Source organism: Uranotaenia lowii, chromosome 2 (genome assembly GCF_029784155.1).
Source record: "Uranotaenia lowii strain MFRU-FL chromosome 2, ASM2978415v1, whole genome shotgun sequence".
Taxonomy (NCBI): domain Eukaryota; kingdom Metazoa; phylum Arthropoda; class Insecta; order Diptera; family Culicidae; genus Uranotaenia; species Uranotaenia lowii.
This window is the reverse complement of record NC_073692.1, coordinates 11170624-11198615: the sequence shown is the minus strand read 5'-3', so window position 1 is coordinate 11198615 and position 27992 is coordinate 11170624. Positions and strand designations below refer to the sequence as shown.

The window sequence follows — 27992 nt, the reverse complement described above, 5'->3', positions numbered from 1 at the left end:
GTGAACTCAAGAGCCGCAGCTTCACATCAAAAGAGCCGTAAGCGGCTCGCGAGCCGCAGATTGCCGACCTATGGCCTAGGGGACTGTGTGAAGGTAAAATTTCATTTGTATTTTGAAGCTAAAACTATTTAACAATTGTTATAATTCTTGCCCCTAAATGTATGCAGCATCAGAGTTCTTTTTTAAGATTATAAACGCATTCAAAAGAAAATGTTAAAAAGCAACGTAAAATTGATAAACTAGCATTTGTAAAGATTAAAATCAATTTAAAATCAAGAAAACTCGTTAAAACCGTAAAAAAAGAGACTTATCAATGTAACCCCAAATCATGAAATTTTAAACAGAAAAGAATCGATTTTCAAATAAAATTTGAAATAGTCTAACAAATTTCTGCAACCATATTTTACGTTCATAGGAGTCCAGTTCTGGTATTTCTGCTTACATTTGTCCGGTTTTGGTGATGAAAAATTCAAATTTATATACCCAGATATTGCCAGGTATTGTAAAAATTTGAGCAAATTCATTGAGCCATAAAAAATGCGGAGAAAATTTTGCAATGCTTACTCTTAGAGACTTCCTTAACTTATATTGGAATGAAACTATTCGAGATATTATTGCAAGAAGCCTCCCTACCTGTTACATTAAACGTTTTAATTCCGATTTTCATATACTTTTCTGATTTTCTAGAACTTCAAGCAGTATGATAAAAGGGGCAGTTGCCCCTACCCCAAAATAGGGCCTTGGTGTAAATAATCATAGTTCAACGAAAAAAATTAGAATCATGGCTTTACACTAGGGTGGCAATGAATGTATGGGAAAAAATCCATGATCGGATTATACATTCTATAGATTGGCCCAAAAAACTGATCGTGCAAAATTTCAACTCAATCAGACTTGATTTTGGGGTACCTCAAAGCGCTCAAAACTCTGCTTTAAAACATCGAAATCTGGTGTTATATCGAAAAAAAAATAGAACAACCAATTTGGGACAACAACCATTTTTTACGATAGATATGATGTTCTCAACGTTTCATGCATTTGAAAGTCATAAGGCATCAATTTTAAAATTTCGATTTTGACAGATTTCTATGATTGTTCCCACTTTGCTGATTTTTATAAAAAAAAAGTTTATTTTTGACCAATTTTCCCTTTTTTGGTTGGAAACTCTAGAATTAGTCGTTTTATGCATTTTTAATTTTGCAAAGGTAAGTTTTTTGGACCAATCTACAAAATGTATGTGGTCTGTTTTCGAAATTCGGCATGATCTATTTGGCTGTCACTTTACTTTATACACTGAACAGAAAAACTAGTAAAATTTATTTAACTTTGTTTTTGAGCTCATCATGTTTTTTGTTTCCTTTTTAGATAAAATCTATGAGATGGGAAATGTCTCGTCTGGTGAAAAAAAAATCTGGGAAATAGTTTTTTTCTGACGATTGAAATTCTGGGGATTTTTCATTCAGGGCAATTGTTTTCGAGTAGATGAAGACCGAGCATAGTCCTCTTAACATTTTGAAGCGAAGAAAGATGTTCAGATTCACAACGAAATCTTCCCCGGAAATAATCACTTAGGTATGTAGGTATGAAAATGTAATCCCAAAGTCGAATTCGGTCGATCGACCGAATTTTTTAAACCGTCGTCATCGTCAGCTGTTTTTCGTTGCTCCTTTTTTCCACGGATGAATCCCGGACTTCTTACCTTTTTTTTGCTGTTCCCTCATAGTAGGCGGCAGAATGTTGTCGGCCGGTTGACTCACCCTCCCCTTTTTTGTGAATGGAAAACTTTTGCCACCGGTCGATGCCTCCTTTGATTGGGTGGTTGAATACAGAATGAACTAACACCGAGAATGGAACATTTGAAGAATGAACTGTGTAGAATTCATTCGTGTTCATCTTGATGAGGGGAGGTTGAAATTCCTCCGGTGAACATCAGATGAAAGTTTTTCTTTTCGGGGTGGGTGGTTGGGTGCGCAGCCCTCGATTGCGCCCCGTCGGAGCTTTCCGTATGCCAGTTTCCAAAACGATTTCCGGGGTGGCGGCAGGCTCCTAGCACTAGGCGCTAGGATGTTAGTCAGTCAGTAAGGATTCGCACTCGCAAGGGCTAAGATTGGATTCGTTCGGTGTGTCAGAAACGTAGTGTAGTGTCGATTTTCACGGACTATTCGACTCGGTGAAAGTGGTTATTTTTTTTGTGGTGCTACATCTTCGAGGTGGCTTCAACGTTCAGTGGAGGGTGGGGTGTTTATATTTTTTTCTTTCTCCCGCTCACCATCACCATCATCCCCCCTTACTCGGGCGTGTTGTTTCGCCAATTCCCCAGACATTCGGTCGGTGGCTGTCGTGTAGTTTTCGCGCGTATCTTTTCGCAACCAACAGCATAGAACCCCGTTCAGATGATTGAGGAAAACTCCCTCGGCGTCTTTCACTTTTTTTCGGTTAGTGCGTACGTGTTTGAAATGTGGAATTGGCGGCTCGGTGAAAACGTATTTTGAATGATCTCGTATTTTCGTACACCCGTTTTCTTCGGCGGAAGGCGTCAGCAATTTTCGCACCAAACTCGTATCCCCAAGGCGCTTTTCTGCACAGACAACGTTTTTTTTCTGCCCTATTTTGATTCGTGAGACGAAGTTTGATGGAATGAAGAAGCCGGAACAAACGCACTGCCATTGAGGATTACCTGCCATTCATATCGAGAAGGAACCGAAAGGATTACTCATACTTTGTACGGATCACGGAACACATTGGTTGACACAATCGAGGTGGGGAAAACACCAACATCACGAAACACCTGAAAAAGAAGAAGAAGAAAAAACAAGGATTACGCGGTTCTTCGGTTGAGCTGTGAATGAGTTTCTATTTTTTTACATCTCTTACGGTGTGGAGGTGGTTTGTTTTATGGTGGCACCTGAAGGTGTAGTTTTAAAGCTTTTTGATGATTTTCATCCCCCCTTACTCGAAGGTTTTTCCTCAAGCGAGGGTGGAATTATAGTGAAGTCGAGCGAAAAAGTTTATTGCTCAGTCAAATTCAAATATTAAAACGAGAAGAAGTGGCCAGAAAAAAGTACACCAAACTGGTGATTCATACCTCTGTGAGTGTTTAACGAAAGAAAAAGTATTAAAGCTAGATTAAGTTGCAATAGTGATTAAGGTACCAGTGAGCACTTTTCTCTGCACGGATACAGAATCAAGCCAATAAGGAAACAGCGAAGGAAACATAAAAAACCCAAGGATAACCGCCACTAAGGATTACGGTGCTTACTTTTGAGAATGAAAAAAAACGGCAAATGGTGAAGATTCCGATCGATGACAGCTCAAGCGAAAAAAAAAGAAAAGCCAAACCGAAACGAGTGAACCCCAAGCCCGAGGATTAGTGCATGTGTGGATAGTGATTTGCGATTAGTGACAAGTGAGAAGAGCAATTAAGCCAAAGAGGATTAAGGCATCATAACTTTAAATAACGTAAGAGAAGCAATTTAATTTAAAAATGTTTCCAAGAGGGAAACTACTGTTCGTCTTATTATAATGCTTATGTAATTGAAAAATCTCGCATTGTTTTCCAAAAACATTTATAACAATTTCAAACTTGGTTTTTCTTCCAATCTATATAATGCTTTTGAATAATAAAAAATCTCATTCTCGATAAATTTAGTAAATAATTTCTACAAAAAAAAAAACTAAAAATTTCCATAAATGATTACACTAAAATTAAATAAGAAACACTAAATTTAAATAAAAATCATTTTCTGAATTAAGCTTCTAATTCAAAACTTCTGAAACCAGACTTATGCCTCTGAATTCTTAATTCTGACTTCAGAATTTTGAAATCCAACATCTCACTTCTGCTTCGACTTCTAACTTCTGACTTTCTGACCTCTTACTCTCTGACTTTCTGACTTTCTGATTTTTTGACTTTCGGACAATTTGACTTTCTGACTTTCTGACTTTCTCACTTACCGACTTTCTGACTTTTTGAATATCTGACTTTTTGACTTTCTGACTTTCTGACTTTCTGACTTTCCGACTTTCTGACTTTTCGACTGCCTGAATTTTTAACATTTTGACATTCTGACTTTCTGACTTTTTGAATATCTGACTTTTTGACTTTCCAACTTTCTGACTTTCTCACTTTCTTATTTTCTGACTTACCGACTTTCTGACTTTTCGACTGCCTGAATTTTTGACATTTTGACTTTCTGGCTTTCTGACTTTCTGACTTTCTGACTTTTTGACTTTCTGACTTTCTGACTTTCTGACTTTCTGACTTTCTGACTTTCTGACTTTCTGACTTTCTGACTTTCTGACTTTCTGACTTTCTGACTTTCTGACTTTCTGACTTTCTGACTTTCTGACTTTCTGACTTTCTGACTTTCTGACTTTCTGACTTTCTGACTTTCTGACTTTCTGACTTTCTGACTTTCTGACTTTCTGACTTTCTGACTTTCTTACTTTCTGACTTTCTGACGTTTTAAATATCTGACCTTCTGAATTTCTGACTTTCTGACTTTCTGACTTTCTGACTTTCTGACTTTCTGACTTCCTGACTTTCTGACTTTCTGACTTTCTGACTTTCTGACTTTTTGACTTTTTGACTTTCTGACTTTCTGGCTTTCTGACTTTCTGACTTTCTGACTTTCTGACTTTCTGACTTTCTGACTTACTGACTTTCTGACTTTCTGACTTTCTGACTTTCTGACTTTCTGACCTTTTGACTTTCTGACTTTCTGACTTTCAGACTTTCTGACTTTCCGATTTTCTGACTTTTTGACTGCCTGACTTTCTTTTTTCCTGACCTTTTGATTTCTGACTTTCTGACCTTCTGAATTTCTGACTTTCTGACTTTATGACTTTCTTACTTTCTGACTTTCTGACATTCTGACTTTCTTACTTTCTGACTTTCTGACTTTCTGACTTTCTGACTTTCTGACTTTCTGACTTTCTGACTTTTTGACTTTCTGACATTCTGACTATCTGACTTTCTGACTTTCTGACTTTCTGACTTTCTTTTTTCCTGACCTTTTGATTTCTGACTTTCTGACCTTCTAACTTTCTGACTTTCTGACTTTCTGACTTTCTGACTTTCTGACTTTCTGACTTTCTGACTTTCTGATTTTCTGACTTTCTGACTTTCTGAATTTCTGACTTTCTGACTTTCCGACTTTCTGACTTTTGGAGTACCTGACTTTTTGACTTTCTGACTTTCTGACTTTCTGACTTTCTGACTTTCTGACTTTCTGACTTTCTGACTTTCTGACTTTCTGACTTTTTGACTTTCTGACTTTCTGACTTTCTGACTTTCTGACTTTCTGACTGTCTGACTTTCTGACTTTCTGACTTTCGAACTTTCTGACTTTCTGAATTTCTGACTTTCTGACTTTCTGACTGTCTGACTTTCTGTCTTTCGGACTTTCTGATTTTTTGACTTTCTCTGACTTTTAACTTTCTGACTTTCTGATTTTCTGACTTTCTGACTTTCTGACTTTCTGACTTTCTGACTTTCTGACTTTCTGACTTTCTGACTTTCTGACTTTCTGATTTTCTGACTTTCTGACTTTCTGAATTTCTGACTTTCTGACTTTCTGACTTTCCGACTTTCTGACTTTTGGAGTACCTGACTTTTTGACTTTCTGACTTTCTGACTTTCTGACTTTCTGACTTTCTGACTTTCTGACTTTTTGACTTTCTGACTTTCTGACTTTCTGACTTTCTGACTTTCTGACTTTCTGACTTTCTGACTTTCTGACTTTCTGACTTTCTGATATTCTGACTTTCTGACTTTCTGAATTTCTGACTTTCAGACTTTCTGACTTTCTGACTGTCTGACTTTCTGACTTTCTGACTTTCGAACTTTCTGACTTTCTGACTTTCTGACTTTCTGACTTTCTGACTGTCTGACTTTCTGTCTTTCGGACTTTCTGATTTTTTGACTTTCTCTGACTTTTAACTTTCTGACTTTCTGATTTTCTGACTTTCTGACTTTCTGACTTTCTGACTTTCTGACTTTCTGACTTTCTGACTTTCTGATATTCTGACTTTCTGACTTTCTGAATTTCTGACTTTCAGACTTTCTAACTTTCTGACTTTCGAACTTTCTGACTTTCTGACTTTCTGACTTTCTGACTTTCTGACTTTCTGACTTTCTGACTTTCTGACTGTCTGACTTTCTGTCTTTCGGATTTTCTGATTTTTTGACTTTCTCTGACTTTTAACTTTCTGACTTTCTGACTTTCTGACTTTCTGACTTTCTGACTTTCTGACTTTCTGACTTTCTGACTTTCTGACTTTCTGACTTTCTGACTTTCTGACTTTCTGACTTTCTGACTTTCTGACTTTCTGACTTTCTGACTTTCTGGCTTTCTGACTTTCCAACTTTCTGATTTTTCGACTTTTCGACTGCATGGCTTTCTTACTTTCTGACTTTCTGATTTTTAGACATTCTGACTATCTAACTTTCTAACTTTCTGACTTTCTGATATGCTGATTTTCTGACTTTCTGACTTTTTTTACTATCTGACTTTCTGACTTTCTGACTTTCTGACTTTCTGACTTTCTGACTTTCTGATTTTCTGACTGTCTGAATTTCTGACTTTCTGAAATGCTGACTTTCTGACTTTCCAACATTTTGATTTTCTAACGTTCCTTATATCGTACTTTCTTACCTTTTGAATTTTGGTCTTTCTGACTTTCTGACATTACATCATTCAGACTTTCCTAGTTTCTGAATTTAATAGTAGTTTTTTAGCATTTCGGGATCATGTTTTGAGGGAAAATTCAGGCATTTTTTAGGGCGTAAGAAGAAAATTTTCAACGTTAGATATGTCGAAACCCGATTCTTTACTTCTCGTATCTGATTCAAATGAATACTCTCATCGCTTTTGCTATGAAAATGTTAAAATAAAAAGCGAATTTTCTCTATAACTGTTAGGGGTGTACATGTTCCATTGACATTTCCATCATGTTGATGATCTTTTTATTCACAAACAGTGTTTGAAATTCAAAAGGTTTTATCATACAAAGTTTCCAGTTTTTATTTCTTCCGAAGCTTGAACTTTCTTTGATTTGCTCATTTCCAACTGCTCTCAGCTTGTTGATTCTAGCCACAAACTTCGGCAAATGATTTCCAAACACGATCCATGGCCGTTAATTGAAAGGACTTTTTGAATGAATAATTTGGACCTGGATTGTTCCGCTGCCCGAAAAACTTTCGGTGCGGGTTCGAGTGATAAAACTGTCGAAAGAGTTAAGTTTTATTTTCACTTCATTCACGCAAAACCGTAGGCTGATTATGAGGAGTTTGGGTGGGTGGAGCTGAGGAAACTTTCGAAATTTTCCAGCTAGTAAACAAAGTTGGCCGATATCTCGGAAGCTATCGAAGCAACCCAGAAACTGTAACTGTCATCAGGGGTGGCTTTGGCTTCTCGAGCTCCGGACAACGTTGCTTGGTAAAAAGTTTATACATTACGTGAGTGCGGTATCAAGTAAGCATGGGACAAGCCGAAATCCAAGCAGGCAAGGGAAGATAATACAATTTTCCCCAGCTTACTTTAGGTTTTCTTGTATCAAGCATTACCGAGATGTTGGTTCGATTTTTCATCGCATACTGGGATTGAAATTTCATGCTCCAGGTTGAATATATTTCCATGAAAATGTATGCTTGCATATATTAGATCATGTTTAATTTTCGTTACAGCTTTTCTTTCCGATTTTTTTTTGGTTGAATTTGCATTAATGTGGAAGTCCATTGTTGAACAAGTACTTTATCCCATTATCATGCCCCAATGACACGGAAAACTTTGCAAACCAAAGTCATTGGGTAATGATTACCTTTCTTGAACAGCTTTTTCGGGTCTCGTAGAGGACAACTTTTTTCCTTTCTTGCGTTTGGGAATAGGATTGAGTTTGGACCCGGGGGAGTGAAAGTTGATTACGTTTTGAATAACAAATGATTTTTTTTTGCTTCTTCCTTTACTTTTCGACATGAGGCCTAAAAGTTTCAATTGCCAGGCGGATCTCCCAATCAACTGAAACCCGTAAATGTTGTTAGAATTTTAAATTGTTCATTGGCAATTTGCATCATTGAGGCTTTTCCGATGCTGGGCTAGTTCACTGTTCAGAGGAATATCAAACAGATTTAGCTCCAAAAACTGAACGCAATCAAGAAGCGTAAAGATGATAAAAACATCCTATAAAAGGAGCCAGTTTTCAACAGAATGCATTCGTAGTCTTTTGATTCGAATAAAAGAAATTCATCGAAAAAATATCAACAACAAGTCTGGTCCTAGCTGCATTGCTACCGAATGAAAAAGCAAACAAATAAACAAAACAATATGAAAGCTGCAAACTCGTTTTCCACCCAGTGAACCGTAATGTAGAAACACTTTAAAGGAAAAGTGCTGCCTTTTTATTTACGGAGAATGGTGGGGTAAGGAAAATTTGGCGTTGGTTTTCCTGCTGTTTCGAAAGATATTTTGTCAATATAGCGTGTATCTGTTATGACTTTTTTTTAAAAGCGTTTGTAAAAAATGCATTTTGAATTAAAATCTTTAATAAGAATTAATTTTCATGTTCCATGGAGTGGATCTTTTCCCCGTTGTATTGCTTGCAAAGTAGTCATTTCAAATAAAAACGAACCTTTTAGGCCAAAGGGTTTGAGAAATTAAAAATTACAAATTACACTCTGTCTAATGCAATCTGTCGAAAGGTAGTTGAGATATGGCTTAACAATTCATTCATATTTTTATGGGGGTTATTTTAAACTTTTGGCTTGCAGTGTTTATACCATTTTTAGTGTTCGTCTCAGTTATTGGATCATTTTTTTTTTCAATTTTTCATTACAAGTGATATGTACAAAAGGGTGGCCTTAACTATGGGGAAGTTTTTAAAAAACAAACTGTAAACAAATCACGATCCTCAAACGCCTTTAAGTTGAAATATTTAGTGGAAAAATCATAATATTTCCTATTAAAAAATCATAATTAATTCCCGCAATACTGTAAAAATCTATAAACTTGATTGAAGTGATTAAAAGCTTAGGAACAACTATTCTCAAATCAACAATTAGTTTTTGAGCGAGCGTGAAAAGCTATAAACCATTTTGGTTTATATTGGCCCATATGAGGCATATGAGAAATCAGAAATTAAGCCTGTAACTTTTTTTTGTTCAGTGTTAATTTTTGTCTTCCTGGAAAAACTTACTCCTGAACTAAAAATCTCAAAAATGGAACACTCAGAAATGTTTAAATGTGTTTCGAGAATCGTTGAAACAATTTTAGAAAAAATTATCACATAGTTTTATGAAGAGATTAACCACCGTAATTTTTGTTTTGTTACTTTGATTTATCGGCCTAGCGGTGAAAAGTGATGTCCTTTTTAGTAGGGACATCTAAAGATTAGGAAATTTTTATATAGATGGATAGAAGGTTAGAAGAAATGAAAGATGGTGAAAATGAGCGGGTAGAATTTGTCTAGAAGCATTACCATCACATACCAAATTTTTGTTCCTCACGAGCCTACTACTATGAAGTGGTAGATACAGATAGAGTTGCATCTACCACCACACATTAGTAGGCTTAGCGTGGTCCGCCCCACAAGCGTACCGTTTCGCATGCAAACCCCGCATGTAACGAATGCGAAGATAACAAACTGAGAAGACTTAAACATCGATAGATGCGTTTCTGAGTTAAAGGGAGCTTATCTGAGCGATCACATACCATCTTTTTGTTCGTCCGCACTACAAGTTCTCGCTTGTGGGGCGGACCACGCTAAGGCTACTAATGTGTGGTGGTAGATGCAACTCTATCTGTATCTACCACTTCATAGTAGTAGGCTCGTGAGGAACAAAAATTTGGTATGTGATGGTAATGCTTCTAGACAAATTCTACCCGCTCATTTCACCATCTTTCATTTCTTCTAACCTTCTATCCATCTATATAAAAATTTCCTAATCTTTAGATGTCCCTACTAAAAAGGACATCACTTTTCACCGCTAGGCCGATAAATCAAAGTAACATTATCACATAGTTTTTAAAAATTTCGAATATTTATTATAGTCAATGAAAACACTAGGGCTTGATCAAGCCTTACTGCTACACCACCACCATTTATTTATTTATTGGCGGATATATGGGCTAAACCCGTCATCTCGGCTATCTTAAAATTAACCTACATACAGTTGTCTTCTAAATAATAAAATGTAAAGATTTTTGATTATAGATAAACTAAAATTGAAATCAATGACACTGTTAACACTGTTTATTTTCCTCATGAACCTAAGGGCTGGCTCGTTGCGACTGTAGTTTGTTCGGCAATTCTCAGGAGCATTAAGTCTTCGTCTTCTTAAGACCACATTGCTGGTGTTAGCTGTCAATCGTGAGCTTAGAAATGTTGAGTCGGTCAAACTGCGTTCAACTTTCATAAAGAACATCAGATCATTTATGCGATGTCGGTTCTCTAATAAATCCAGATCCAAAAGGTAACAGATGTGTTCGTTATCTGGCAAATTTTCTCTCCAGCTTAGATTCCTGACAGGGAATCTCACAAAGCGTTTCTGTGCTCCTTCCAGTCTGCTTATATGGATATTGTACATTGGCCTTGAGGCTATACTCGCGAAATCGAATCTAGATCTTACCAAACTGACATTGCTTTTGATAGTATATGGAACTTCCAATTCCTCAGCAAAGCGCAGCACTACACCGAAAAGTGCAAGTCCTTCCGATACCACTTTATTAATGTGGTCTCTGAAACTTACTCCGGAATCCAAAGTGACGCCTAAGTCCAATTCGCTGGTAACTCTTTGAATGGCATCGTCGTCAAGGGAGTACCTGAACAGGATCGGAGTATTGCTTCTGGTAAACGAAATCGTTGAGCATTTGGAGATATTCACTTTTAGCTAGCATCCGTTCACAAAAGCAGAGAACGCGTCCAAATATTTTTGAAGTGTCTTACAATCTTACATCTTTTTTACGGGTAAAAATAATTTCACGTCATCCGCGTAGATCAAAACGAATGAATCATTTAGGAAGTCAGGTAAGTTATTCATTAACAATATAAAGAGAAGTGGACCCAAGTGACTTCCTTGAGGCACTCCAGAGGACGCTTTATAGATGCAGAAATAGCCGAATGTACGATTTTATCCAATGAAGGATATTTCCTTCTATACCAACATTCGATGATGCCTCCAGAATTTCCATTATTCCTGCTACGTCGAAAGCTTCCGACATGTCCGTATAAACGCAGTCTACTTGAAATCCTTTCACCATCCAATCCAGTACACGGGTAGTGAACTCGCAAAGGTTTGTTACCACCGATCTCCTCTCAAAAAATCCATGTTGACACGATGAAATTTTATCTTCCAAGACTGGATACAACCGTTGATATATCTACTTTTCAAAAAGTTTCGGCAACCTTTCTTGTGAATAGGAGCAACTCGTGATGTTTTCCAAATCGATCAAGGCCGGATTAAAGGGGGGGCAAAAGGGGCAATTGCCCCGGGCCCCCCGGCTCAGGAGGGCCCCCGAGGGAAAAAAAAGTTTTAACATTACTTTAATCATACTACTAGAAATCCATGAAAAGAAATCAAAACTAGAAAATCGGAATGAAAACTTGAAATATAAAAACTAAAGGGCCCACGTGAAAAAATATCTAGAATAGGTTTTGTCTTAAAAAGTTAAGGGGCCCCTAGCAGGGGTCGGCATGAAAACGCTATTCGCTAGTTAGTTCGCTACATTTTTGTTTAAATATTTATTTTTTGACTTTATTTCTGGAGAACTTACGGCTCAAAAACTCAATCACTTGAAAGAAAATAACATTTATCAGCATTCCTGCTTGAATAATTGCACCTAGTAGAGTTTGTTTATCAATTTTTTCAACTGAAATCCCGTAAGAAAATAAATTTGTCGACAAAAAAGTAGCGGACTAATTAGCGATTAGCGCCAGACACTAGGAAAAGCAGCATTCTTCCTCGATTGATTACTTGTGGTGACGTTTGTCTATCTGCTGGTACAAAAGTTTGGTGGAAAAAGAAATGAAAAAGATAATTATCAAACAAAAACGGAGCAGACAAATTAGCAATTAGCGCTCTAATGCCGAACACTGCCCCCTAGAATAAGCAGTGAAGGAGCTCTCCCACATTTTGCGAGCTGAGAATATCAAAATCTTCTGGACAAAACCGAATTCGAAAAAAAAAAAATTAAGAAGAATATGAGGCAAAACACCTCATATTTTTAATTTTTTTATCGAAACATATCAGTTACGATATTCTGTACAGAACAGGTAAAATAAAAAAAAAACATCTCCTCATTTTCATTACATTCAAACGTCTTGCACAAAAATAAAGTTTGTTGTTACTTTAAGTTTCCAAGTTATGGTTTTCTGCACTTAAATAGCAGCTATTTTGCTTTATTTTACCCGACAGTATACGGGTTAATATCGCGTATTATAATAACTTTTCACCTTTCAATCATTATTATTGAAATTTTCATTGGTTTATAAATTTTTAACCCTTTTCCCTCCCTATTTTTGAAAGTAAAATCTTTTAAAAAAACTGTAGTTGCTTAAATTGGACCAATCGACAGTACAGGGTTTCTTCATTGAATTTGCATACCAATTTCTATCTTAGACTTGAAATTTGTACTTGAACATTTTCTACTGATTTAAAAAAAAAATTATCATCTACTGAAGTGAATATCCTGAATTCAGCAGATCATTTTCCAAATCATCATTCTCAAATTATTATAAAAACGATTTAGTGATTTTCTCAATATGAATATTTCTATGATCTTTTTCCCAATTCAATTCATTGATATTTTCAAGTCTTGTGTTGTTTCTTCAGTTACTGAAACTCAGTTTCATCATTTTGTCTGAATTTTGAAAACTCAGGATTTTTGTTTAGAGTAAGGCTGCCAGAATTTTTTCAGCATGTACCAGGGCCGAACAAATCCAGGCTATTTTTGCTTAAAACCTGGCAAAATCCGGGCATTTGATACCAAAATGTCGACCAAAAATCCGGGCAATATCTGGGCAAAATTGATCAAATCCCAGGAAATACTCAACGAGAAAAAAAAACTTGTTTTTTTTACATCAGCAATTTCTAAACCGTATATTAACTTTCAAAAAAAACTTTTCATTATTAATTTTATAAAACTTGCTCAAAAAATTCCGTCTGGGAACAACACAACACAATATGATTTTCTCTGATTGTTTTGGCAAATAATGTGAATAAATCCGGGCAAAATCCGGGCTTTTTTTTAATGAATTCGGGAAAATCGGACCGGACTGGACTTTTGTCAAATTTTGTGTTAAATATCCGGACAAACCCGGATAAAACCGGAGAATATGGCAACCTTAGTTTAGAGTACTAAACTCATTTGGATTCCGTATCTGATTTTTTTCAATGATAACTGATTATGTGTTTTAAACATTTAATCTTTATTCTCAATTTTTTTTCAACCAATCATTTTTGTACTAAGACCCCTTTGGCTTTGAGGGCATCGAATGAAACTTTCATCACAGAATAACAATTTTAAAAAAAATATCTGATGAGAATCATATTCAAAAACATCTCATGAAAAGATTTTTTTTGTGATTCGAAGACATAAAATTGAAATTAACATTTGGTGCAATTTCTGCTTTTGCTCTGATTGTAACTTTGTTTCTTTTTTTTTTAATTTGATTCATATTTTGTTTCTTAAAACTTGATTTGAAATTATTATTTAGATTTGGGACACTGAATTTCGGTTCTGAATATAACGTGATTCAAAGTATTGAATTCTTAAACTCTTATATCTGTATCTCTATGGAATATGGACTTGGTTATTTTGTTCCTAATTTTCACTAGGTAAATATTTCTCGAATTAGCACAAACCAAACGATCAACGATTATATGAAAATCATTTAAAATATCTATCCGGTCATTTTTTTTAATTAGAGAATTGTAGTTGGTGATAAGGGTTTAAAAAAAGAATTAAATTTAGCATTTTGCAGCTTAAATTAGAGTTTTCATTTCTAAGAAACTTCTAAACTCTTCCGCAATGTTTGCACGTGATTGATTAACAATTTTTATTTGAAGATACTAGAAACTATTTTCTACGCAGACAACATGGCTATTTGAAGATAGTATACTAAACTCATTTCCAGTTTTTTAAAACGTTTAAAAGCTTTTGTATTTTCTGGGTAGCATTTGAAAAAAATCTAATTATAGGGGCCTCCCGAGAAAAATTGCCCAGGGCCCCCCGATGGCTTAATCCGGCCCAGAAATCGATGAAAATTAAGTACACCGAAAAAAATCTTCACATGAACGCTACGTGAAAATGTACATGGATTTTTGCCACCATGAAAATCACGTGAAACCTACGTGAATTTCAGGTAGCAAACAGGGCTCGAGCAGCAAGCAGAATTCACGTAATTTTCATATGAGTTGTATTGTGAGATCAACGTAGATCGAATGTGGGTAAGGATTCGTTCTGCTACGAGCAATTCACGTAGATTTTATTGTTATATTAACGTAGGGAGGTTTTCGGATGTTTTAAATAAAAATGTTTGGACTTCAAAAGTAAACTTTTTATTCGACAAAATAATGTAACACTTGCACTTACATAACATATGAAATTTCAATTTCCACTTTTAAATTGACACTTTTAACAATTCACTTATTCATTGATCACTAACCCGGAGATATTTTTTTCTTAAGCGGTTGCTTGACCGTCCCAGCTGCTTCAATTTCGAATCCTGTTGAAAAAAAGGAAGATGATAATAGCAACCAAACAACAATATTCTATTTATTACTTACGAAGTGAATATCAGCTTCTCCATCACTCAGGTTTTTTTCGTCTTTATGCACAAACTGTCGGATTCGCGCCATCTTGAGAACTGGTATTCCTTCACACAGGTTTTACGTGAATGAGCCTTTCAGGTTTACGTGATCATCACATAAAATGCACCAAATCCCTCTGTACTTGGCGGCTCACTGGATTCTCACGTAAATCAAATGTGTCTTTGTTTTGACAGCATTCAACTATGTGAATTTCACGTAAGAATCAAGTGTTTTTTTATTAACTGCTAAGTGCTTCACGTAAACCAGGCAAAAATTCACGTAACGAGAGGCTACGTGAAAATCCAGGTAAATTTAACGTTCCTTTTTCGGCTGAGTGTAGAACAAGGAGAGGACACTTGATCTCATTCTCCATCCATTGATAGAATTGATAAATAGTAAAACTTATTGGTTTTGTCATGTCTGATTTTTTTCTATTTTCACCCCGATCTGCGACTGTTTTCATGTGTATCTATGTTTTTTTCTGAATGAATTTAAAACCTGATATGTTGTTGTATTGTATTATTGTATTATATTATGTAGTATTGTGTTTTGCAATTTATGTATCCCTTGTCGTTTTTCCAAACTAAAGGGTTTTTTTTTTTAAAGAGACCAGATTCGAAAAGAAATACATATTAAAGAAAAACGTGACAAATGATGTTAAATCGTTGCTCGTTGTCGATGGTTCCTATTTTATTGTTTTTTTTTCATCAATACTAATTTGTAGTTTTTAAATAATAATTTAGCTTTTATTCCAATTGTGGTTTTGATTGGAACATTGTCATCCAATAATAATTTCAAGAGACACAGGAGCCAAATAACCAGATCTGATATAAAAATGCTCCAGGAAGAGTTCTAATATTATTTTTTTTGGTGTACCCCAATGAACTAAGTTTTGTAAGATATCAATTTATTAAAATAATTCATTGATTTTTATTTTTGGCGGTTCGAGCTACCAATTGCAATGGGTACAAACTTAAATTATGACCAACACAGTAAAATTGTTAAATATTGTGTCCAGAATTTTTACGGTTTTTTTTTTGCAAATTTTTACTTTTCCCTAACAAAGTTTCTTTCAAATTTGAAAGTTTTTGAGGGTTGCCTTTACTTATTCAAATGAGCTTAAAATGTGTCAGTATTGTGTAATCTTTGATTGAATCAAGTTTGCGGGGTGGGAGCTAGGTAGGGAAATAAGGGCCACCCTAATATACAATCTACGTAAAAATGTTTAAAATGTAGCCTTATGCATAACAACTTTTTTTTAGCATGCGATAACTTTCAAAGATTATCCGTCTCATGAAAAAGAGAGCTGAAATTTGGCATTTCTAGGTGATCACTAGGGATACTGTCCATACTGTTTTAACAGTAATGGCTGTAATGATATACACAGAACACGTACGTTTTTCAGAACTGACAATTGATTCTGATACTAGACTTGCTCAGACCAAAAGGGGATCACCCAAGTCACTTTCAATATTTTTTAAATTTTTGTGTACATTATCGTTTGTCCTACGGACTGATGATTTAAAAAAATAATACTCAAAATTAAAAAGTTCACAACACTTGTCAATAGGTGGTTTTGGTCATAAGCGTTTTTGAAAGTTTTTGTTAGTACATAAATATTAACACGTTGTAGAATGTAAGCGCAGTCAATACGGCTGATCAGTGTGTCAAATATAAAACCTTGGCTGCGACGCTTTTCGAGTGAGGTAAGGCATATCAGAGCACACCTCCCCTCATACGGCGGGAGTTTAATTGGGTCATTCCAGGGAAGACGCAATAGATCGTATCTTGATAAACTTTATTAAAATCTTTCAAGACCGTGGCATTGTGTGCTGTGAGCTGGAGCCAACACCTAAACGGCATACTCCATAACACTACGTACTGAAGCACAGTAGGGGAACATGCCCTATTATGCGCCACCTAAGCGAATCGCTGATTCTCTATGTATTCCACGTACAAATTGTGTTAAAAATTGATGCAATCGTTGAAGAAAATTGTTTTCTACAAATGCCTATGATTTTTTATTGCTCAAATTGCTATAGTTGCTTCAAAAACTTGATTTTCAAAAACCTTATTCAAAGCCACAGAACAAAACTGTGTTGCAAATACGCGCCGCCGTGTATTCAATACGCGCCCAGCAGCCGAACACACCCGAAAGCAGCCGAAGACCGAAAACACACCAATACTTATAGACACTTTGACTGAAAACAAAATCAAAATGGACTAATCAAAATTAAAAGTTGATTTTCTGGGCTGAATTAACGCTCAAAATAAGGTTTTAGACTTTTTGTTCATTTTCAATGAAAATTGGCCTTTTTGAAAAATTAATGCTATTTTCAGCCGACTACGATTGGCGCGTTATAACGAGCGCATGGGCCATGATAGAACATACCCATAAAAAGCATACCATAGCGAGTTCGGTATAATTTTTTAGCATTAAATCATAGTTTAAATTCTCCTCTATCGATGTGTCAGAAAATTTTGTCTTATTCGATTTTCTATGCTTCGTGACACCTTATTGAAAGTGTTTTAAAATTTAGATCGAAATGAAGAAAAACCTAAATTGTGAAATTATCACGACACAGGAGCATTTTAAGGAAAAATTCATACTTGCCATGACCAATAACAGCATTTAGAACAAATTGGTAATATTTTGCAGGCTTTAAATGTTTCAAATTCTTCAAAACAAGGGTGGCGCGTATTAGCCATATGGGGCGTTATATGAACTTTTCCCCTATATGGCATTCTGTGCATTTATAAACGTCATCAAAATCCTTCGTGTTCCGACGCAGGAATCGGAGAGCAGCAAATCCTTTTGCAGAACCAAGTACGACATGTTCAGTAAAGACAAGACTTTACATTCTACTAATTCCGGTTAGTTGATAGTCAAAATGGATCGTTCTTCGACTTACATCATCGTCCAATCGTTTGACAACCCTGCCGAGTTCGGTCGATCCAATGTGGTACAAAGAAGGTGATGAACAAACACGCACACTATTACAGAACTCGTTATTCAGAAAGTAAAAGGTAAACAAATCCTACGTCACTTGCCAGGATGTTTATGTATCCTAGATGAGAATCTTAAACAGCAGTTGGCAATGATTTTTTTCGCTAGTTTTCGCTGTTGGTTGTTTGTTTGAAAATGCAACTGACGTCAAGAATTGCTCTTCTTTCTTCTGCGCACCCGGGTCCGACGTTTGGACGCAGTCGGGTACCCGATTCACGAAGGTTTCTCCCACTGCTACGAAGAATAAGCTGAAGAAGCACACAACACTGAAGTGCATTTGCGCCACTTTCGCGTGACGAGCACTCCGACATCTGTTTCGGTGTCGGACTGGAGTTCTGATTACCAAAGATGCCATCGGTTGCTTTTGATGATGGACTGTCATCAGTGTCCATGGTCGAATGAGGCGATGCCACTCCTGGAAGATCTTCCACTGCTCAGGAATTTAATTCGTCGGGAATATTCCGTAAAAACAGCACGATCGATCCTATTCCGAATGTCGCTTTCTTTTCGGAGAAATCTTTCCAGCCGCTGATCCTACACGGTTTCGAACGATCTGTGCGAGTTGCTCCAGCAACCAAAACGTGTCGAAAGAGTGTTTCGAGAAGGCATCCCGAACGGAAAACGCATTCCAAAAAAGGGGAACGGAAGGAGATTAAATTTTCCATGAGGAAACGATACTGTTTCGTGTTACTCATGTAAATAAGACCCCTTTTTGCTGCGTTGCTCATCTTGGACGTCCAGATTCCGGTGCGAAGACGGATGAAGATGCAGCGCAACGTTTCAGAGGAGCGGAGGTATTCTAAATATCTGGATGTGAACTTTTAAAAGGATCAACTGTGGACAACTTTTCTTAAATGTCCTGTTAAGTAAAGCACGGGGAAAGCAAATTTACATCGTAAGATTGCAAAGATGCGAAATAGTTGCAGTCTTTATCAATACCGGCAGAACAATACACATTTTGGAAAAGTCGCGAACAAATTTACCAATTCAGCTTGATTGGAGCCAGTGACATCATTGAAGCTAACATCTACGGGTACGGAAGCGTTTCCTTTTCTGACTTTAAAATGCTCCCAAAATAATGATGGATCTCGTTTGAGGTTTTCTTCGAGTCGAGAGATATGTTTTCGGTAAAGAAAGTCGTTAAGATGTTTGAATTCATTTACCTAGTATCTCAGGTGACAACTAAGAGCTTCTGTGCGGGTTCTGTTGAAACTTTTGGAACTTTACGTAGCTGTTTTCATAGTCGCCTTAAATCGGAGTTCCCCCATGCGTTCTTTGTTGTTTTGGAACGTTGTGTACGTTTTGAAGATATGACATTTGCGTATTTGCGTTATTGTAGTAATTAAATTTGTACAGATTGCCTTTCAACTGGGTACCTGAAACCAACACCATTTCCACTTTTGAAAAGACACGTCATTTTGATACACAAATTTATGCATGAATTTTTGTGGAACTTTCAATTGAACTTAAACACAAATATTTGGTTTAAATCATAAACGAGTTACGAGAGTGATCCATTTGAAGAGATTTTATTCGATAGTGCCTAGATTATGAAGAAGATATGCCACCATAATGTAGAGATGATTCGCTTTAGCTATCAAATAAAAAAAATTTTAAAATTAGATCTGCGGAGCAACTTTTATGAATTGCAGGTCAGTTAAATATTTTCACCAATTAAAAAAAGCGATATAAAATGTTAATAACAACTTAATGTTTAATTATTGGCGAAAATTATTTTAATTTCAAAGAATAAAAATGATTCAAGTGGATGAAAAAAGATCAAATTTATGGATAACTTTTTCTCATGCATATTGAACACGAGCAGCCGTCAGACTACCGGAATGCTTTCGGACACCCAAAAGACCCAACTCAAACCAATGAACCTCGGCAGTCGAGATACTTCAAACTGTCATCTGGGACAACGAATTCCTAAACTGTTCCCGATTCGGCAAGACTCACCCGAAACCGGTTGCCAAAACAAGAAACACAACCATAAATATCCGTCAATTGACAGTTTGTAATTGGTCTGTGTTGGGTTAAGGCGATAAGACAAAATTTACTTCCGAGCCTTCCGGCTTTCGTTCGTTTTTGGAGAAGAAAACGGGAAAACGGGCTTCACTACTGATAAATATCCTCACTCGTTCGCATAGCAGTGTGGAAAATGAAGAGAAAAAAAATAAATAGCAAAAGGCGAATATGCCAATCGCGATGAGGAAGATAAATAGGAAAAAGGAATTGTTTGGAAGTTGTGTTGTTGGAACCGCAAATCCAATCCAAGGAGCCGGTGAGAAAAGGCGGAAAAAAGTTAAAACGAATTCGGTTTGCATGGAAACGCGGCACGCGTTTTTCGAGCCCCTTAGAGATGCCTACTTGGTTCAGAATAGGGGATACTTTATTTTTGATTTTTTTTTTCTTTCCACCGATCGCCTGCGGGGTTGCGAAAAGTGCACAAAGTTGTAATTTATCACGTAGACTTAGGCGGTCTATACCCACTTGGTGACCCAGTTCCGGTAATCCGATGATTTAGAATTTTTGGTCCCGCTTCCGGTTGTGGAAGTCTTTTTTTTTTATAAACCTAGCAACATTTTGAAAAACGATTCTAATGTCGCTGGAGAAGGACAACGAAAGGAAAGAGAAGTGGAACCTCGAAAACAATCATTTGTCATGACATGAAAAATCTTTTTCCAAACAAACAAAAACACTGATTCAATTTTAATTTTCGAAATAAAACGTTGGCCAATGTTGGGTGGGATGAGATTTCAACATGGCACAAGAGCTTTTTTCTTCCTGGCTGTCCAAACGGGCCCGAAATTAGCCCCAGGGAAGGCAAAAAAGGCCGCTCTTTCGGGGTTTTTGGTATCGAATGGAAAAAGCGTATACATCAAAAGACTTCCCGGAATGAAATTGGATTTGTGGATTTCTAGGTGGTAGCAAATTTCAGTGGCGCAATTAATTAGTGCGATAATTGATGTTGGGGAGAGGACTGGAAGACCCTTCGGCAAATTGACAGAATCAACCTTTCCTCATTGTTGTGCTTGGGGAGAACAATCAAAACAGAGTTCTTTAGTAAATTGCAGAACAGTTTTAAAGTATGATAAAACTAAACGATTTGCATTCACAATTTTATGCAAATTCGAAAAATTACATAGAAAATTTATTAATTAACCTACAGGAAGCGCATGTCAACAAATAACAACATGTGGAGGACCAAACCAACGGCTGAAAATTTATGATCAAGTAGGTCATGGAATGTATTGTGAATTGAAATAAAAAATTTAGAAACGTCGCTGGTGAACTGGCAACAAAACACAAACTTCCGACAATCTAGTACTTCACTTTTCCTTGTCGGAAGTCTTTCGGAAGTCGGACATCTTTCGGAAGTCGAAAGTCCGGACTTCCGAAGTAAAATTTAGTGCTGGCGCTATTATACTTTACAACACTGGATTTAGAGCTGCTTTCAGCAACTTTTAGATACTGTTTTCAGTGTCGAAATGTTCACTTTTCAACTCTGAATGGCATAGATGGTTTATAACCTATCTTTGAAAGGGTTTTGTACCAGTTTTTAAGTAAAATTTGTGTGGTCTGTTGTTTGTTGAGTAAATCGTAAGATATAAATAAATCCAAATCCGGAAACGAGTACATAAATAAAACCCAAAATTTCCACGATCCCCAGCCAAACGTTGGAAACTGATAATGAAACGGAAAATCCACCTGGGACCACCACAGGACGGAGGGAAAATTGCTCCCGGTAGTTTCATTAAAGTTTTAATAGAAGAAAAAGTATAAATCTTTGTTGGCAGACGGCCACATTCTGAATCCTTTTGAACTTCCGGAACATCCCCGCGTGCCGTCGCGGCCTATCTCCTTCTCATCTGGGCCATAGCCAACGCCAGAACTAGCAGCCATGCAGGCTTGAGAAAGTTAACCTCCCAAACTTCCCCTCCTATCGAGTCGGATGCAAATGTGTGAGCTGGGTTACTTTGATGTATGTATGTACACAAGTATTTATGTGTTTATTTCGCCTTGCTACTAGCCAAAGCAAGGGTTGCTGCCATGTTTATGTTTTTAACTTCCTTTGCTGCCTGAAGGTATGCAAAAGTGTTGCCTTTGCATGCAGTTGATTTCCCCGCTCAGGATAGTGTTGATGAAGATTGTTCATTTAGCAAATAAACTCTGGTCGTTTTATGGTTCACGAGGGGTTGGTTGCTGTGGATGGGAAAGGTTTGGCAAACGAAGCGAAAACGAGCAATTATTCTGCTTCATTGTATGGGTAACGATTTGAATAAAGTGCAGTTGTAAATTCCACTCCTTGGAAGAAGAATTTGAACAACACTGCACACCAAATTCAGAGAACCATAAATCTTAAGCAATTTAAAACCAAAACAATTTTGCGACCGAGAATGAAAATTACTGAAAAGTGCTGAGAAAAGTCCGATAAATTGGAGAACGGTTGGCATGGACAAAGTGAATTTAAGAAATTGTGTTCGAATTATTTAAAAAGAACAGGTCCACAATGATAGGCACGTATCATCGATTTTGACGGACAGAGCTGTTTCGTAGAGGCTCATGGAAGCCAACTGATTGAACAGGGATTCTAAATAAAAGCTGTTCAACTGTTTCGTTTGGATTAGAAAGAACGCTCTGAAGCTTGAACTCTGGTACCTACAAAAGAATGTCCGTGTTAGTGACGATCTTTTTCGAGGAAATAGCTATTCGGGAGATTTCGTTTAATCACTATCCAAATATTTCAAACGTTTTTCAGAGGATAAAACAGATACAAGCTATGGCAAACAAATATATTTTGTATTGAGCCTGTGACTCGTTATATTGTCAACACAAATATTCAAAAATCGTAATCAACGGATAAATGAACCTTGTCAATAAACTAGTCAAAATTTTCAAAATTGTTTAAATTGTTGAAATTGTCAAAATTGTCAAAAATGTCAAAATTGTCAAAATTGTCAAAATTGTCAAAATTGTCAAAATTGTCAAAATTGTCAAAATTGTCAAAATTGTCAAAATTGTCAAAATTGTCAAAATTGTCAAAATTGTCAAAATTGTCAAAATTGTCAAAATTGTCAAAATTGTCAAAATTGTCAAAATTGTCAAAATTGTCAAAATTGTCAAAATTGTCAAAATTGTCAAAATTGTCAAAATTGTCAAAGTTGTCAAAATTGTCAAAATTGTCAAAATTGTCAAAATTGTCAAAATTGTCAAAATTGTCAAAATTGTCAAAATTGTCAAATTGTCTAAATTGTCAAAATTGTCAAAATTGTCAAAATTGTCAAAATTGTCAAAATTGTCAAAATTGTCAAAATTGTCAAAATTGTCAAAATTGTCAAAATTGTCAAAATTGTCAAAATTGTCAAAATTGTCAAAATTGTCAAAATTGTCAAAATTGTCAAAATTGTCAAAATTGTCAAAATTGTCAAAATTGTCAAATTTGTCAAAATTGTCAAAATTGTCAAAATTGTCAAAATTGTCAAAATTGTCAAAATTGTCAAAATTGTCAAAATTGTCAAAATTGTCAAAATTGTCAAAATTGTCAAAATTGTCAAAATTGTCAAAATTGTCAAAATTGTCAAAATTGTCAAAATTGTCAAAATTGTCAAAATTGTCAAAATTGTCAAAATTGTCAAAATTGTCAAAATTTTCAAAACTGTCAAAATTGTCAAAATTGTCAAAATTGTCAAAATTGTCAAAATTGTCAAAATTGTCAAAATTGTCAAAATTGTCAAAATTGTCAAAATTGTCAAAATTGTCAAAATTGTCAAAATTGTCAAAATTGTCAAAATTGTCAAAATTGTCAAAATTGTCAAAATTGTCAAAATTGTCAAAATTGTCAAAATTGTCAAAATTGTCAAAATTGTCAAAATTGTCAAAATTGTCAAAATTGTCAAAATTGTCAAAATTGTCAAAATTGTCAAAATTGTCAAAATTGTCAAAATTGTCAAAATTGTCAAAATTGTCAAAATTGTCAAAATTGTCAAAATTGTCAAAATTGTCAAAATTGTCAAAATTGTCAAAATTGTCAAAATTGTCAAAATTGTCAAAATTGTCAAAATTGTCAAAATTGTCAAAATTGTCAAAATTGTCAAAATTGTCAAAATTGTCAAAATTGTCAAAATTGTCAAAATTGTCAAAATTGTCAAAATTGTCAAAATTGTCAAAATTGTCAAAATTGTCAAAATTGTCAAAATTGTCAAAATTGTCAAAATTGTCAAAATTGTCAAAATTGTCAAAATTGTCAAAATTGTCAAAATTGTCAAAATTGTCAAAATTGTCAAAATTGTCAAAATTGTCAAAATTGTCAAAATTGTCAAAATTGTCAAAATTGTCAAAATTGTCAAAATTGTCAAAATTGTCAAAATTGTCAAAATTGTCAAAATTGTCAAAATTGTCAAAATTGTCAAAATTGTCAAAATTGTCAAAATTGTCAAAATTGTCAAAATTGTCAAAATTGTCAAAATTGTTAAAATTGTCAAAATTGTCAAAATTGTCAAAATTGTCAAAATTGTCAAAATTGTCAAATTTGTCAAAATTGTCTGAATTGTCAAATTTGTCAAAATTGTCTAAATTGTCAAAATTGTCAAAATTGTCAAAATTGTCAAAATTGTCAAAATTGTCAAAATTGTCAAAATTGTCAAAATTGTCAAAATTGTTAAAATTGTCAAAACTGTCAAAATTGTCAAAATTGTCAAATTTGTCAAAATTGTCAAAATTGTCTAAATTGTCAAGATGGTCAAAATTGTTGTTGTATTATGTGTATGTCTGAGTTCTTTTATCTCTAATTGTGCCGTTTGAAACCGGCAGATAAGTCTAGCCGATTGCCGACCCTAATGTACTTCATTACGCCGAGATTTAATTTGGAGCCCTCATTGCCAAAATAAACCTTCTTTGAACATGTAATAAGACGAACAGTAAAGATTTCCCTCTTTCGAATCTTGGCAGTTGTAAAAGAAAAGCAAGACAAAAAAAACCTAATCATTTCCATCCCCCCACGCAGCAGTGCCAAGCCAATCAAGTCCCAAGTGAAATGAATCGTTCCCGCTGCTGCTGTCATCGTCCGGACACCTTCTCCCTTGCTTGCTTCTGATGAAAGCGGCTAGCAGTGCTGCCAAACAACAAACTCTAGCAGCTGCCAAGTGTCACCGGCCGAAGGCGTCACTCGATTGGGACACACCAAGTACCGGAACGGGAACAATTCGTCGGAAATCTTCTGCAACAACGGTGGACAAAATTCCGACCAATGCAGATCGGCAACAAAGCGACCATGCCAGGGGTCAGGAGCCATCAGCTGGCTGCGTTAGTCCTGGTCCAGCGGACAAGCAGACAGGTTTTCCTAATCGAGGAAACGTAAGTGCCGTTGCCACGGGAAGACAGTCGAAAATTGCCGTCCTGCGACAGCAACAGCAACAGCAGAAGATTGCTGGAGGTGACAAAAAATCACCCAAAAGTCCACCCGGGTCGAAAATTTCCGTCTTTCAGAAAACAAGCAATCTGCTCAGTAAAACAACGACGACAGTCACGGCCGACAATAAACAGGGGAATCAACAAAAACTTAAAAACAACATAATCCCCCAGAAAAAGCTAGTCAAACAGCAATCAGACGTGGCCGTAACGGAAAAGTTGAGTGGCGAATCAGGGGAAGGCGTTCAAGCCGGGAGGGAGAAGAAGAAAGTCTCCTTCATCCCCAGTCTGGCAACCGCGGAGGGTGTGGGTGGAATCAAATCGAGCACGGTGAAAGCGATTGTTCGTTCCCGGATTAACAGTGACAGCGGAGCGAAGTTTAAAGAACTTTACCGGGATTTCCCGGCAACTCAGTACGCGTCAACTGGCTGCCTGTCAGAGAACGATCAAAGTAATCCAGGTCCACCACCATTGCCGCCATACCGTGAGCCACCTCCGCCGCCGCCTACTTTGACTAGCGTTAAGGTGGAAGTCCTACAGCAGCAACAACAGGATTTAATTTCAATGGAGCAGCCAGCGGGAAAAAATGAAGACATCCAAAGTCATCCCTCCAAGCCATCCAAGCTCAAAGCGTTCGGTTTGGGAAAATTGATGTCGGGCACAGGGGCAACACAGAAGGGCAACAACTATGTCACACTGCCACCATCGCCAAAAATGAGTAAAATGTCTTCCAAAGAGAGCGTGTCTGGAGGAACTCCTCCACCTACTCCTGCACCGGAAGACGCATCTCCGGCCAGAAGCACCCCAGACCTCAAGCAACCTTCGCCCGACGACATTCTTACGAAGCCGGAATTTTCTTCCCTGGTTTTGAGAAATCTACCGGTGCGTCAGAAAAAAGGGGCCGTACCTCATTTGGAAAATTATTGCCTATTTGATCCTTCCGTTGACTTTTTCAACGAGAAAGAACACAAAATGAGACCCATCCCCGAGACAGTGGAACTGGCCGATCCCGTCCTGTATCAGAATCCCTTGATTTACGATGCAGTTGACCGTGATTCGGATAATTATTTCACCATCGAGCCCGAATCATACGACGTGGAAGCCCGGAATCGTCTTTCGCTCGAGAAAGTGGAAGAAAAAATCGATGAAATCTTCAATAAAACCTCGCGCACTTCGTCCTCCTCGAGTGGATCCAGTCCGGACTACCCGTCGATGGTGAATTCCGTCATCGAGACTCCCTCGTCCAATTTGGAATCAACCGATGAAAGTGATTACGGCTTCCGGAACCGCCTAATTGGCCAGCTGCAGCAGGTTGTCCCGAAATCGATATCCGGTGGTGCAATCAGCGGATCCGAAGACCAAAGCCAAGAATCGTCCTACTACGGCGTGGTAACGAAAACAGCTGTCAGTCAGCTTCAACTGCTCCGTCAACAGCTCCACATGAAATCGGCCTCTCTTCCCAACTCTCCCCTGCTTAAGCAGAGAAAATCGGATGAATCATCACCATCCTCATCTCCCCCATCAACTCAAGCACTTCCTACAGCAACTGGCCCGGAACCGGCCCAAGACACTTCTTCCCCTATCGCTAGTCCACCGCCACCTGCCCCATGTACCTCCCACGCATCACTGCCATCCTCACCGAAAACGTTCACCAAAATAAAATCCCTCGCGGCACCCGGACCAGCGACGCCCAGCACTAGACTGCACTTTCTGCCCCTGTTGTCCCATCTCGAAGCGCTCAAATCTAGTGTTTCACTTCCGCATCTGCAGCGACCAGGTACCGGAGCCATCAGCAAACAACAGTCAACTGGCAGCACTGCCCCGCCCATCTTCAACCGATTGCGCAAACAGCGGCCCCTTTCCAGCCACAGCGATGCCGATAGTGGCTTCCTGAGTCCGGTCACTCCGCCCGATTCCGGCGGCATTCAGAGTCAGCTGTTGCTGGTTGCCGCAGCCGCAGTCGAGCAGATTTCCTGCTCCGAAGCGCAGTCCTGTGGCAATAGAACTGGCAACAACAGTAGCAATAGCAATAGCAACAGCACCAGCAGCAGTGAAGTGATCGTTTTGGAACAGTGCGACAGCATCCAGGAGCTGATTCAGGTGAGTGACGCAAACGACTGTAGATTTAAACGTTAATTAGACTTTCAAAATTGAAGGTTCACTTTTTTTGTGCCTTGTATGGCGATCCTTGTATTATTGCGAGTTTTCGCTTTTAATTGTAAACCAAATATACTGAAATATGATTAATATAGTAATAACAAGAAAAAAAAATCCAGCTTGAGAAATGAATTTTAAAAATTTTGACAATTTTGACAATTTTGACAATTTTGACAATTTTGACAATTTTGACAATTTTGACAATTTTGACAATTTTGACAATTTTGACAATTTTGACAATTTTGACTTTTTTGACAATTTTGACAATTTTGACAATTCTGACAATTTTGACAATTTTGACAATTTTGACAATTTTGACAATTTTGACAATTTTGACAATTTTGACAATTTTGACAATTTTGACAATTTTGACAATTTTGACAATTTCGACAATTTTGACAATTTTGACAATTTTGACAATTTTGACAATTTTGACAATTTTGACAATTTTGACAATTTTGACAATTTTGACAATTTTGACAATTTTGACAATTTTGACAATTTTGACAATTTTGACAATTTTGACAATTTTGACAATTTTGACAATTTTGACATTTTTGACAATTTTGACAATTTTGACAATTTTGACAATTTTGACAATTTTGACAATTT

At 36.7% G+C, this 27992-nt stretch overlaps 1 protein-coding gene across 1 annotated transcript in view; it reads left to right on the top strand.

Annotated features, from left to right (window-relative positions):
* The first annotated feature begins 2091 nt into the window (after positions 1-2091).
* Positions 2092-27992, top strand: part of LOC129741062 (protein Shroom-like) — a 147930-nt gene continuing 122029 nt past the window's right edge. The window contains exons 1-2 of the mRNA XM_055732762.1: positions 2092-3459; positions 24823-27323. Coding sequence (XP_055588737.1) covers positions 24909-27323 — 2415 coding nt within the window. The 5' untranslated portion in view covers positions 2092-3459; positions 24823-24908. The remainder of the gene's footprint in view (positions 3460-24822; positions 27324-27992) is intronic.